The sequence below is a fragment of the Lissotriton vulgaris genome, chromosome 7 (genome assembly GCF_964263255.1).
Source record: "Lissotriton vulgaris chromosome 7, aLisVul1.2, whole genome shotgun sequence".
NCBI classification, from domain to species: domain Eukaryota; kingdom Metazoa; phylum Chordata; class Amphibia; order Caudata; family Salamandridae; genus Lissotriton; species Lissotriton vulgaris.
In genome coordinates, this window is record NC_141695.1 from 194825141 (window position 1) to 194839270 (window position 14130).

General features: G+C 50.1%; 1 protein-coding gene across 1 annotated transcript in view; it reads right to left on the reverse strand.

Moving 5' to 3' along the window:
- The window catches only part of LOC147701171 (uncharacterized), a 79527-nt gene that overhangs the window by 43533 nt on the left and 21864 nt on the right, over positions 1–14130 (reverse strand). The window contains exon 2 of the mRNA XM_086928586.1: positions 2427–2576. Within this exon, the coding sequence (XP_086784712.1) occupies positions 2427–2511 (85 nt within the window). The 5' untranslated portion in view covers positions 2512–2576. The remainder of the gene's footprint in view (positions 1–2426; positions 2577–14130) is intronic.

Here is a 14130-nt window from a genome sequence, read left to right on the forward strand (position 1 = left end):
TCTACCAGATCCACTGATTCCGCTATGAGGTTTTCAACTCTCAAATATTTTTTAAATAAAATTGCAACTCCTCCACCACGTGCGCTATTAGCACGATTATGCCAAACCGCATCATACTCTTCCGGAAGGGCTGCTATGATGTCCGGTACTGAATTACCATCTAACTACGTTTCGGTTAGGGTTAGGATAAATATATTGCCCTCTTGCAGCAGGGTAAATATTTCCAGGTGGTGCTTATGGAGAGATCGTGTATTCAAACTCACAGCCTTCAATACAAGATTATCTCAATTGGAACTTCCTTTGAAGGGTTTCAAAATATGCATATCTTTTAGCGTGCTAATAATATTTGGACTCAACCTCACCTTATTGGAGTGTAAACCATATAGAGTTTCCGATGAATACGTGAGTCTACGACCAAGAGTCCTGGCCCCTGGGCACGTTCGCGCACGGACGGGCACAGACGGGCTGGACTCCGGCGTGACTCCGGCGTGCTCCAGCTGCACGCAAACGCTGCGCGCTGCCATGGCCGTTTTAAATACTATGCAGTATTCACGCCGCCTAGCACGCTGCCCTGAGTGGCGCTGCTGTGAAGAAGTTACTCCCAAGATGGTGCTGCCGAATAAAAGCGAGGGAAGAAGGACCCGCGAAATGCGGTGGTTTAATAATTATTGTGCAAGTAAATGGCGCTAAAAACAGGGTCAAACTAACCTAACACTAAATAAAATACAAAACGGGTTATTTTAAAATTGTTCTGAGTTCAAGGCTGGTGATTAGAAATGCGCTGCCGATCTAAGCGCTGCGCTAGAATTATGGGTCTTGCCTGGCCTGGCTTTTGCTGTGAGATGTCGTGGAGTCCGGTATCAGGTACAGTTGTGTTGTGTATTATCGTGACACAGAGTGTTTGTGTCTGTTTGGGATATTCAATGTATTATGATGTCTCTGGGTGTTTAGGCAGCAGTTTAAAAAAGCGTGTGCTGTTGAGTTTGTGTGTTTTGTACTTTGATTGCGTAAGTGGGGGAATGCGAGAATAAGTATGTGGGAGGATGAGTAGATACACAGGTGTAAGGATGAATGACAGAATGCATGTTTGATAACTTACTCCGTGAGTAAACCCACCAATGACTGAAAAGCTTTCATTGATAAGCAAGACATACTGCCTTTGCAATGCTTGTTCTGTTTACACGACAAAGGCTTCACAAATAGACACTGCGGCATGTATGTGGGAACCTTCTTATCCAGCCCTCCTTCAAATATTGTCAGACAAGCCTTCTGGATCCAGTCTGCCAGGGCACTCTCCCAGAAGGATCTACCATCTTTCTTCACATCAACCTGGGTTCACTCCCCCTGGAGACTCCTTGTTGTCTGCACTCTATTATTGTTACTAGCATAACATTGAGATACAATGCAGAAAAGGTGGGTCTCTGGGATTGGGGTCCAGGTTTCAAGTTGCATCATGAGCTGATATACCTGTTCCCATTAGCTTCGTCTTAAACCTTACTTTACCTAGACCAACACCTTCTGCGAAGTTAGCATTATTATTACACAAATGTTAATGTGATTTGGGTTCATTCTCCCAAAGAAAGCCTTTGGTTTTTCAGTCCCAGGGATTATAATCTTATCACACTATCTATTAGACAAATGTAGAAGAGGAGATAAAACTCTTATTTGTGTTTTCTCTTTTTTTTCAAGTTACACTGTACAGCACTTATTGAGGTCCTGCAACAGCTTCAACCCCATAATAACACAGAAAATAAATAAGCAACCAAAACTCATATCAGTGCACCGCGGTGACTTTAAATAAACTCACAGTCATCTGTTCCACCCCATGGTCCATTATATGCAAATGTTCAGTATTCAATCAAAGACGTTTCAAGGTTTGTGTAAAAGAGGCGTGCCTTCTTTAGTCCTTTCTAAGCACTGTAAAGTGCTCTGCTCAAGTGTGTCTGATTCCTGCATTACTGAAAGGGAGTGACACTTGTCAGACTGGCTGGGAGTGGTGCCGTGTGCAAAAGCACATTCCTGCAACAGTGGTGCAGCGTGTCAGGGACTATTTGCAGCAGGGGAGCCGGGTTTGAGTGCCAGCATTTGAATCAAAAGCGATGGAGAAGGTCAATAATATAGCGCCTTGCTGGAATGCAGCAATATAGCACTGTGGTGTAATGCACGGATACCAGAGCCTCAGATTAGGGGAAGAACACATTAGTAGGACAGTATGGGGGACTGACAGCACAGGAAAGGCCATGAGTTCGACAACAGATCCTGAAACAAAATACTACAAGGCTCTGTTGTTTAAGAGGAGGTGAGTGGAGTAGTCAGTCTGCTGACCCCAACAATGCTGCATCTGTAAAAATGCTCAAAAAACGAGTCCAGAATTAAACATGCGGCCCTGGAAGGGTAAAGATGAAGGTTTATATTTCATACTCCACCTGCATTGAGGGACCAGGAGCCCGCCTGCTTCAGCATGTTCCTTTTCCCTCGGAAGTTGTGACCCTTGATTGCAGAGATCTGCATGCTCACCGCCAGCACCAGGAAGAGAATGGAGATGACGAGGAAGGATCGGGTCGTATTTATAGCAACTGCATTGAATAATAAAAAAAATACAATTATAAAAGATGCTATATCACCTATAACATTAGATTTTCAGAACGAAAGCATGAGTAAAAAATAGAAGGAAAAGCCCAAAGGTTAAATAAGGTTTTTGTCATGATAACTTCTAGTTTGAAAGAAACGTTTCTTCATCCCAGACAGAGTGTGTGTGGTATTGGGAAGGTATCATTAGCTGGTGTGTTGTTTATCTTGAGATTTCTCGAAAGGTAAGTACATCAGATGGACTGGTGTGGCACGACTGAGTAAATCATGTGACTGACTCTACCCCAGTCCTCTCGGTCTTTCTGAGGTAGAAGCCAGGTGGAAGAGCTCCTATTTTGCCTCATGGGCACGTCTTTCTCCTATGCCAACCACACACCAACTCCTCCAAAGGGCTACTTCAATATTTCAGCAGCAGACAAACACCTGGGCTTAGATATGAGGGTAATTCACTCAAGGAAAGCCATTGTTTAACCCTTCTTAGGAAATGTGTTGTAACTTCAAATACATCTTTTAAATATACATACATAAGGAATAACCATTTTGATGTGAATTAATCTAGTCAATCAAGCAAATCCAATACATCCATTCTTAAATCTAATCCAAGAAGGACATTGAAATCCAGCAGTCATTCTTCAGGCACTCCACCCTGGATGATTCATGCAAGTAATAAATGCCAAGGGCTACCAAAGCCACAGTCACTTGTTGATTGACATCTATCCCTCAGGAATCCAATACCAGTGACCTAAGCCAGTTTTCTAATATGTGGCTTTGTTTGAAAGAATAATACGCATTGGGTAATGTAATGTCTTTGCACTGCCCTGCCCACGTGGAAAGAAGCATTGGTAAGGCCAATAGGCCCTCTTTTCTAAAAAGGCTGACCTATTAGCTTTGCTAACCACTTTTATTTTGTTGTTTGCATGCACATACAAGCATCATGACTCTCTCACTCGTCTGACAATTTTGGGATATTTTTTGGTTAAAGAGAACCCATTACAAGATGGCATCTGGTGCCTACACATGGGTCACAATGCACAGCAATCCCTACTGTAAGACCGATCTCTTCCATTGGAAAACACTGGGTTATCCTATTACATTTAATAAGTGATAACTTTGGATTGCAAGCAGGTAGAGCTATCATGTTTGCACTCAAATTGTAATTTAAAATCCTCTTTAATTGTAAAGGCAGATTCTAAATCACAATTCTAAAATGCCACTTTTAGAATGTTGACATTTTCTTGACCTAACCATTTGGTGCCTGCTACCAGTGTCCTGGGTCACATGACTATGAATGGATTTTCTCTTGAGCTGTCTATTACTCCCAGACAGTGAGCTAAAATGAGACTAGGTGTTGGCAGGAGGGACCATCCTGCCAGGATGGCTGGGGTGGAGCTGTTCCCTGTCCCACTTACACTTCAAAGGGCTTACCTACAGCACACACAAAAGAACCAGAAACTAGTCTTTTGTCACCCCAAATGTCTTGGAGCCTTGGCAGGGGAAGGAGAGAAATTAAAAGAATCAGATGTGGGGGTGTTATAGAGAGTCCACCCACTTCAAAGGGTGTCATCAGATATAAATACTGGACCCTCAGGACACTTTTAAAGTACACTTCTGGTCCTGTGAAAGACTTCCTGAACCCCCAGAGGATTGTGCTGCTGCTACTAGACTACTACTCTGCTGCTAAAGGCCTGCCTTGCTGCTCGAAGGAGAACTGGATCATCTTCTTGAACCCAGGACCACCAGAAGTGACTCCAAGATCTAGTTGGCTACCCTCCTGTGTAAGCAAAAGTGACAAAATGAACTACATTGATGTTGAACCCTGCACCTGGCCTCTGATGGAGCGACTCCTAGCCCCCCCAAGCGGTGCCTCCAGATCCTGACCTTTTGGAAGGGATGTTATAGGTGCTGCTCCTGAAAATCACTAAAAAACGTAAACTTAGAAAGATTTTCACCAAAATCTGTCCTGAGAAACGACAGAAGGCCGCGGGCCTACATGCCAGCTAATCTGCCCATGGTGCATCACCAGTCAGCCTGTCTTGGCAGCAGCTCCTGCTACGTTCTTCTATTCAGTGGGAAATCATGGTCAGTGGGATCTCTCAACAACGCTATCCGTCCTTGTGGAGTCCTCTTCAGCTACAGCTGAAGCTTCATCCCACTGAAGTTTTTCAACTTTCCAAAGGCTGTTTACGTCCAAAAGTAAAAACCTTCACCCGGCTTGACGGTGACCAGTTCCCAATCGACCACAACAACCATTTAGACCTGGAAATCCGGCTCATCCTGCTCTGATCTTTTTCCTGCTATTGTGAACAGCTTTACCAAGACTTCGTCATGTGAGCCCAGGCCACAACAACTCCTTCTTGGACACAGCCTTGATCTACTGAAATCTACCTTTTCCTCGACTTTTTTGGGTATCACTCCTCATCAGCCAGGCTAGCTTGATTCCAGTGGCATGGGGCTCATTGGACCCACATCTGGGCATACCTGTCCCACTCGGGTGACAAATACAAAAAGAGCAATTGATGGACAGAATCCTGAACAATGACAAACATTCACCCCAGTACAGAGATCTGGGCCTCAATCCATCATTTTTCATTTTTTTGCTCCCCATGCTATTCCAGTTTAAACTCAGTCATATGCAAATCAGTCTGGAGCCTGCTCCCCATAGGAACAGTCCAGCCCGAACTATCAGGTCAGGCAGTTCGGGCTGGACTGTTCCATAAGGTGCAGGGTCAAGACTGATTTGCATATCGTTGGGTCCAAACTGGGGTAGCATAGTGAGCAAAAGAATGATGGATTAAACCCAGATCTCTTGATTAGGAGTGAGTGGTTGAAAAGTTTCAGCACTCTGTCCACCATCTTGTTGCGTTTATGATGTTCGCCCTAAGTACCCATGGGAATGCCCAGACGTGGGTCCCTTGCTCGCTGTGCCACTGGATTGAAGCTGGCCCTGCTGATGAGGGGTGATACTGTGTCCCTTCCCGTACATAAAGAGGGGTGATACTGTGTCCCTTCCTGTACATAAACAATCATCCTGCAATGCAGGCACCCTTGCACCATGGCACAAGGTTGACTGTGTTGGCGCTAGGCAACTTTTTTAGCACAGGTGAAAGTGAAATCGCAGAGGTGTGCCGTTTTCTTTCGTTTTTTAAATGACTCAGTGTGGCACAGCTAAATTGCTTGCAGCGCTGCTCCATTTTGTTGTAATTATACCCCTTGGAATTTTTTGTGAATTTCTTAGGTTTTTTAAGTTCAATTTCCTAACAATAATGTCCCTTTAACCATTGGCTTTTTAAACACATGGGTGTAAAATTCTGCTCCGCTAGTTGAATTTGCGGAACTCGCCAACTCTGCATTCCACGAAGAACATGTCATTTCATGTGCACGGGGAGTGCAGCGAAGCTTGATGGGTGCTTGCCAGAAGCTGGGCAACCCTCATCCGCCTAGGAGAGTTCATCCCTCAACCAGTAATGAATCAGCAGCGCCCTATACAGAGTGGTTGAGAAAGGGGGCGGGACCTCTGATGACATCCCAGCAATCCCGTTGTGGAGGACTTATTTGTCACAACAATAGGAGTTCTTGACCCCCAATGACTCAGCAGCCAAAGGGAATTTTTCCCCCAACCCATAATGCAGAGTGGTTGAAAAAGGGGGTGGGGCATCTGATGAAGTCTCAGCAATCTGGTTGGAGGGGACTTACTTATCAAAACAATATGGGGTTCATGGACCCCAACGTCCCTCAGCAGCCAAGGGGAGTTCATCCCTCAACATATAGGACACCAGAAGGCCCCCGAGCAGGGTGGTTGAGATAGGGGGTAATGCCTCTGATGACATCTCAGCAATCCAGCTGAGATGTGTCCTAGCCCTGGGACACTCCCGCGCCGCACGGCCACCAGCTGCTGCGTGTGCCTCCCCCTCCAGTGTGCCTCACTGCCCGACTGCCGCTTCGTGACCACGCCCCCTTCTTCGAGCGGCGTGGTCCGTGCTTAGCGCTCTTCTCCCTGTGCCCCTGGTGCTGTTTGTACTGTTGCTAGTTGTTATTGTGGAATTGTAATTGTATGTAATTGTGTATGCCATAACTGTTGTTTTCCGCCGTATTGCCCGTTTTTACCCGCCCTCCGTCTTCCCTCCCCGCTCCCCGCTTCCCACCATCACCGCTGACCCCGCCCCTTTTTTCCTTCTGTTCCCTCCCCGCTCCCGCCTCCCAGCTGCTCCGCCCACCCGCGCACTTGCCCATATATGGCGACCGTGCGACGCAGGTGAGTGTGTCCTAGCCCTAGGACACTCCCGCGCCGCACGGCCACCAGCTGCTGCGTGTGCCTCCCCCTCCAGTGTGCCTCGCTGCCCGACTGCCGCTTCGTGACCACGCCCCCTCCTTCGAGCCGCGTGGTCCGTGCTTAGCGCTCTTCTCCCTGTGCCCCTGGTGCTGTTTGTACTGTTGCTAGTTGTTATTGTGGAATTGTAATTGTATGTAATTGTGTATGCCATAACTGTTTTCCGCCGTATTGCCCGTTTTTACCCGCCCTCCGTCTTCCCTCCCCGCTCCCCGCTTCCCGCCATCACCGCTGACCCCGCCCCTTTTTTCCTTCTGTTCCCTCCCCGCTCCCGCCTCCCAGCTGCTCCGCCCACCCGCGCACTTCGCCATATATGGCGACTGTGCGAACGCGCAGCGGTCACGCGCAGCGGGCGCGCCGATTGTGCGCCGAAGGCGCGCCAAAGGTAAGCCCGTCTACGCCCGTCCGCGCCTGGACCGCGCCCAGTGCCAGGACCCCTGGCCCACAAGGACCCCGACCGACCCGCCTGAAGTACAACGCCGCCACCCTCATCGCACTCAACACCGGCCGAGCCCCGGGATGCTGCAGAGCCACCCCACAACGCGTCCACGGACCCTTCAGCTGCAACGCCTGCAAGTTCACCTGCATCCAGACCTGCCCGACACCAGCACCTCCCATGCCGAACACCAGCAGCAACCACCTCAAGTGCATCCTGCTCAACACCCGCTCCGTCCACAGACACGCCATCGAACTCTGGAACCTCCTCGACACCATAGCCCCTGACGTTGCCTTCATCACGGAGACCTGGATGAACGCCTCCTCAGCGCCCGACATCGCCATCGCCATCCCAGAAGGTTACAAGATCACCCGGAGGGACCGCAACGCCAACCAGGTGGGAGGAGGCATCGCCATCATCCACAAGAACCCCATCCGCATCACAAGCAGCACCGACAACACCCCACCCTCCGCCGAACACCTGCGTTTCCAGATCCACACCAACCCGAAGACCACCCACAGAGGCACCCTGATCTACCGACCTCCGGGACCACGCACTCAATTCAGCGAAGACATCGCCGACTTCGTCACCCCGCACGCCCTCCCCTCCGCTGACTACATCCTCCTGGGGGACTTCAACTTCCACCTGGAGAACAACAATGACTGCAACACCAGCACCCTGCTCGACAACCTCGCCAACCTTGGACTCAAGCAGCTGGTGTCCACCCCCACCCACCTCGCCGGACACACACTCAACGCCATCTTCTCATCCAGCATAGACATCGCCTTCAGCCACGCCACAGAACTCCACTGGACGGATCACAGATGCATCCACTTCACCTTCAGAAGAACGACGATCCACCACCACCAGCAACAGGTTGCCCGAAGAAGCTGGAACAAGATCACAGCCGACCAGCTCGCCGCTTCCCTGAGCCAGCACCCCCCGGCCAGCTCAGCGAACCCCAGCCAGGCCGCCGTCAACCTCTCAAAGTGGATCAGCAAATGCGCAGACGAACTCGCCCCTCTGAGGATCCCGCCCAGCAGACCCGGCAGTAAGAGAGCCCCATGGTTCACCGACGAACTCAAGAGCTCCAAGAAGAACTGCCGAGCCCTCGAGAAAGCCTGGAGAAAGGAACCCACGCCGGACAACAGGACCACCCTCAAGCTCGCCACCCGGAAGCACCACCAACTGATCCGCATCGCCAAGAAAACGGCCTTCAAGAACCGACTGGACAACAACGCACACAACTGCAAGGAACTCTTCAACATCGTGAAAGAGCTCTCCAACCCCAACGCCGGAAACAACGACATCACCCCATCGCAAGACCTCTGCAACTCCCTCGCCTCCTACTTCCACAACAAGATCGCGGACATACACTACAGCTTCAGCACTCAACCGACGCACGCCACGACCGCAGCAACGCCGCCCACCACCACCCTCCGCGCCTGGACCCCAGTCAACACCGAAGACACCGTCCACACGATGAACTCCGTCCACTCCGGATCTCCGACCGACCCCTGCCCTCACCACGTCTTCAACAAAGCCGACGCTGTCATCGCACCCCACCTGCGGGACATCATCAACTCCTCATTCGACACCGCCACCTTCCCCGAGAGCTGGAAGCACGCTGAACTCAGCGCTCTACTCAAGAAACCTACGGCAGACCCCACCGAACTCAAGAATTACCGCCCCATCTCTCTCCTCCCGTTCCCAGCCAAAGTCATCGAGAAGACCGTCAACAAACAGCTGGCCGCCTTCCTCGAGACGAATGGATCCCTCGACCCATCGCAGTCCGGATTCCGTGCCAACCACAGCACCGAGACCGCCCTCATCGCCGCCACTGACGACATCCGAGCCCTGATGGACAATGGAGAAACAGCGGCCCTCATCCTCCTAGACCTCTCCGCGGCTTTCGACACGGTCTGCCACCGCACCCTAGTGCAGCGGCTCAGCAACGTCGGAATCCAGGAGAAGGCGCTGGAATGGATCGTCTCCTTTCTCGACGGAAGAACACAAAGAGTCCGCCTACCACCGTACAAGTCAGAGGCCACCGAAGTCATCTGCGGCGTCCCTCAAGGATCCTCACTGAGCCCGACTCTCTTCAACGTCTACATGAGCCCCCTCGCGGCCATCGCACGCCAACACAACCTCAACATAATCTCCTACGCCGGCGACACCCAGCTGATCCTCTCCCTGACCAACGACCCAGCCGCCGCCAGAGCCAACCTGCACGAAGGGATGAGAGAGGTAGCCGAGTGGATGTCGACCAGCCGCCTGAAACTGAACTCAGATAAGACGGAGGTCCTCATCCTGGGCTCCTCGCCCTCCGCCTGGGACGACTCCTGGTGGCCCCCCGCCCTGGGCACCGCACCCAAACCGACGGACCACGCACGCAACCTGGGTTTCATCCTGGACTCCTCCCTCTCCATGGCCAGGCAAGTCAACGCCGTCTCCTCGTCGTGCTTCAACATCCTGCGCATGCTTCGGAAGATCTTCTGGTGGATCCCCACAGAGACCAGGAAGACCGTCACCCAGGCCCTCGTCACCAGCCGACTGGACTACGGCAACGCACTCTACGCCGGAACCACCGCCAAGATCCAGAAGAGACTCCAGCGCATCCAGAACGCCTCAGCCAGACTCATCCTCGACATCCCACGACACAGCCACATCTCCGGACACCTAAGAGACCTGCACTGGCTCCCGGTCAACAAGAGAATCACCTTCCGCCTCCTTACCCACGCACACAAAGCTCTCCACGACCAAGGTCCGAGCTACCTCAACAACCGAATCAACTTCTACGCTCCCAAACGCCACCTCCGCTCCGCCAGCCACGCCCTCGCCGCCGTCCCACGCATCCGCAGAGCCACTACAGGAGGAAGGTCCTTCTCCTACCTGGCCGCCAAGACCTGGAACTCCCTCCCGGCCGACCTGCGGCTGACCCAAGACCACCTCTCCTTCAGGAAGAAGCTCAAGACCTGGCTGTTCGAGCAGTAGCGCCCCCCCCCCACTCCCCCCCCCCAAAGCGCCTCGAGACCCTACGGGTAGGTAGTGCGCTCTACAAATGTCTTTGATTGATTGATTGATTGATTGATTGAACGACCCTCAGCAGCCAAGAGGACTTTATCCCCCAAACAGTAGTACACCAGGAGGCCATTGTGCAGAGTGGTTGAGAAAGGGGCAGGGCCTCTGACTACATCTCAGCAACCCGGCTGTGGGGGTGAACTTACTTGTCATAACAGAAGGGGTTCCTGGCTCCCAATGACCATCAGCAGCCAGGCAGAGTACATCCCCCAACCAGAAGTATGTCAGGAGGCCCATGTGCAGAATGGTGAAACACAGCTGTAGGGGACTTACATGTAGCAGAAATAGGGGGTGCTTGGCCCTCTACAGCCCTCAGCAGGCAAGGGGAATGTATCCCTCAACCAGTAGTACACCAGGAGGCCCCTGTGCAAAGTGGTTAAGAAAGGAGATGGGCCTGTAACAATCTCAGCAATCTGGCTGTGGAGTACTTACTTATCGCAACAATAAGAGTTCTTGGCCCCATTCACTCATCAGCCAAGGGGACTTCATCCCCCCAACTAGTAGTATGGCAGGAGGCCCTTTTGCAAAGTGGTTAACAAAAGGGAGCGGTCCTCCTACGATGTCTCAGGAATCCTTTCCACTGGGCTGGCCATTACCAAATGGGGGAGGAGGACTACCTGGGCCGATTCCAGCCCTGGGAACCCCATTCTCCAGGCTCTGATCTTTTATTTTTTGTTTATTAATACAGGAGGGGGCCATGCGCCTTTCCCGGGCCGATATTGGCCTAGGGGACCCCATCCCCTGGTTCTCTGGGTGCCCTATGGGATTCTATGGACTGCCTTGCAAAAATACAGGAGATTCCTTGGAAAGATAATTATCTTATGACATTGATAGATGACTCTTCACTATACACCTCAATCAGACATGAGGATGGTTTAACAGCATGCCAAAATTTTCTTACAGCGTGAACAATCACATATATTGAGCACTCCAAAATGTAGATTGAAATGCTTAGTTTCTGTTTAACCCATAATGGATTTATCTTTGATGAAACCCACTATCTACGAAAATGAGGGACAGCTATGGAGTCATTTTTTGCCCATACTTATGCAAATCTGCTTATGGGCTACTGGAAAGCAGGAACAATATGGACTGATGAAAATCAGAACATTTTAGATTGTGTAAGATTATGGACAAGGTTTATCGAGGACCTCTTCCTAATCTTGGAAGGAAACAGGAATAATTTGGAGCAATTAGTTTTGATCTTTGAATCAGAATGCTTATAATCTGAACTCCATTCATGCTATCAGTTCACAACGGATAATATTTTTTAATGTTGAGATTTTTATCAAAGACTTGAAACTACGTAACAAAGTCCATCAAAAAGCGACAAAGCGATAGTATCGTTCATGCCAACAGTGGACACCAGTGGACACCTAAAGATGCTGTAATGGAGTATCCCTTTTGGAGAAATGTTAAGATCCAGACCTGACTGCTTGGAGAGCACAGTAATTTTGAGGAACAGATACAAGAAATGCAAATGATGTTTCTAACTTGGGGAGACCCACCTGAGAAGTGCTTATGAGTGCAGCCTCCTCCTTGCTGCTCAGCGAGCATAACTAACCTCACTTTATGAAAATGATGTTATATTTTTTTTTTATAGTTGACAATGCCTTTGTATTGTATAGGGGAAATAAAAACTTTTCCACAGGATTTTTCTTCCGAGAACGTTGCCTCCACAGCTGCCCAGCAAGTAGTGGGCAGCTGCACCGTTTAGGTTCTTCACTTTTAGAGGACATGGGCTTAATCTAAGAGTGAGACGCACTCCTTCGCCCATACCTTGGCCTGCTCAACTGCGCAGCACTTCGTGCCAGCTGCAATGTTTAGGCCCTTCATTGAAGATGCCCAGCTGCCCAGCAAGTAGTGGGCAGCTGCCACGTTTAGGTCTATGCCAAGTGCGCACCCGTGACTGTCGCTGCATTAGCAGCGTGCCAAGAGGTTTGGACAGAGGGAATTTGAGCCCCTTAGAGATGGCCAGTCGGCCCAGGGGACTATTATATTTGTAGGGCGCTAGGCCCTAGAGTGCTTTTTATAGGTGCTAGGAAATATAAAGTTTGTAGTATGTTTTATGCACCTTGATTTATGCTTATAGATGTGCTTTTATGCTTATTAGTTTTTTACCTACTACGTCTCGACTTTTTTACCTTCAATCATGCGCCCACCTTACCCCACCCGAAATACTATGCTCGAGCATTACGGACCCAACTCCTGGTCCATTAACGGCCCAAACAAATGAACAGTAACGCTAAAAATAACTTCAAACACAGTACTCTAAAACAACACACAGAAACACTCATTGTAGATAACTACCACTCAGCGTCCAACGGCAGCAAGAAAACTAACTTCATTTTTTACACCAATCGCCCGGCTCAATGGAAAAACGCCTTCTCTCTTCACCTCCAAGTCGCTAAGTCAGTAATCATTCCCTATGGTGAAAAAATCTCCACTACCATATCCCCGACCTTTAAAGGGGAATTCACCATTTCCATCTACAGAACTGAAACTATTCTCATACAAGCCACCGACCCGCACCCCACTACTTTTAACTGCCACTTCCCCACACTTCTCTCCTCTGTAACTCAACTGAGCCATCAAACCCTATCTCCCCCATTCCCCACCACCCTCACTAATAACGTGGATCTGATCAAATCTCCCTGCCCTGAAGACCCTCTCTTCAACTCATGGACATCCACTTTCACTCACTACAATCACCCTACCCCTATCATTACTCTTCGTCGCCTAACTCCCACCACGATCACATCAACTGAGCACACCAGGAGCGACAAACTCACAACTAACAATCCCCACAAGGCCGATCGACAGTTTGGTGTCTAATCTTAGCCCTCCTGTGATTGAAATCCCCTCAGACACTTCCCTCCCACCCCTGATAATCTGAACCCTCCCTCATAATCTTCCCCGACCCCCTACACAGTCCCTGTTCCCCTGACTCTCCCCGGGTTTAACGCCATTTCCAATCCTATGGTCTCTCTCCCCATCCCTCCTCTGCACACTCCCCTTCCGCTGCTGCACTCCCACATACACAACCTACCTGCACCACTAATTTCTCAGACATGACCCAGAACTCTGATTCCCTGCCTAGAATTTCTCTCCATCCTCACCTGGACACTAGTCCCACTTCTCCTCCTCTGAACTCCTCGAATGGGAACAGGACTAATCCGGCTCCCTGTGTACAACCTCTACCCTCTCCTAATCCCAGGGACTCCATCCTATCCCTGACCCCTGTTAAATCGCCCTCCATAGACCCAAGTCAGTCTTGACCCCTGCCTAAAACATCAAACTTTTTCAGCTCAATATAATAGCAACTGAACAGAATGGAGATGAAAATGAACTCCCTTACTGCTGATTTTCTTCACTTACAGCAAAACCTCCTCAACAGAGCCAAGTCACCGTGCTCCCTCCCCTGGGCATTTCTGCCCCTACCCCACTCAATACACCTCCCATGGCCCCACTCAATACACCTCTTATGGCCCCCCAGAGCACCCCTCGACTCCCCAGTCCAGCAGCGAGTCAGACACTTAGTCCCAACTGGGATAGCCAGCCCTTTTCGGTACCGAAAACAGATGAGATCAATGACTCTTACCTCATTTCCAAACAGAAGTCTGCCCCTTTCCACATCCCTGTTATTATTGGCACAAACAGAATCCCTAATACTGTCCACTCGCCTAGACCCCCTGCT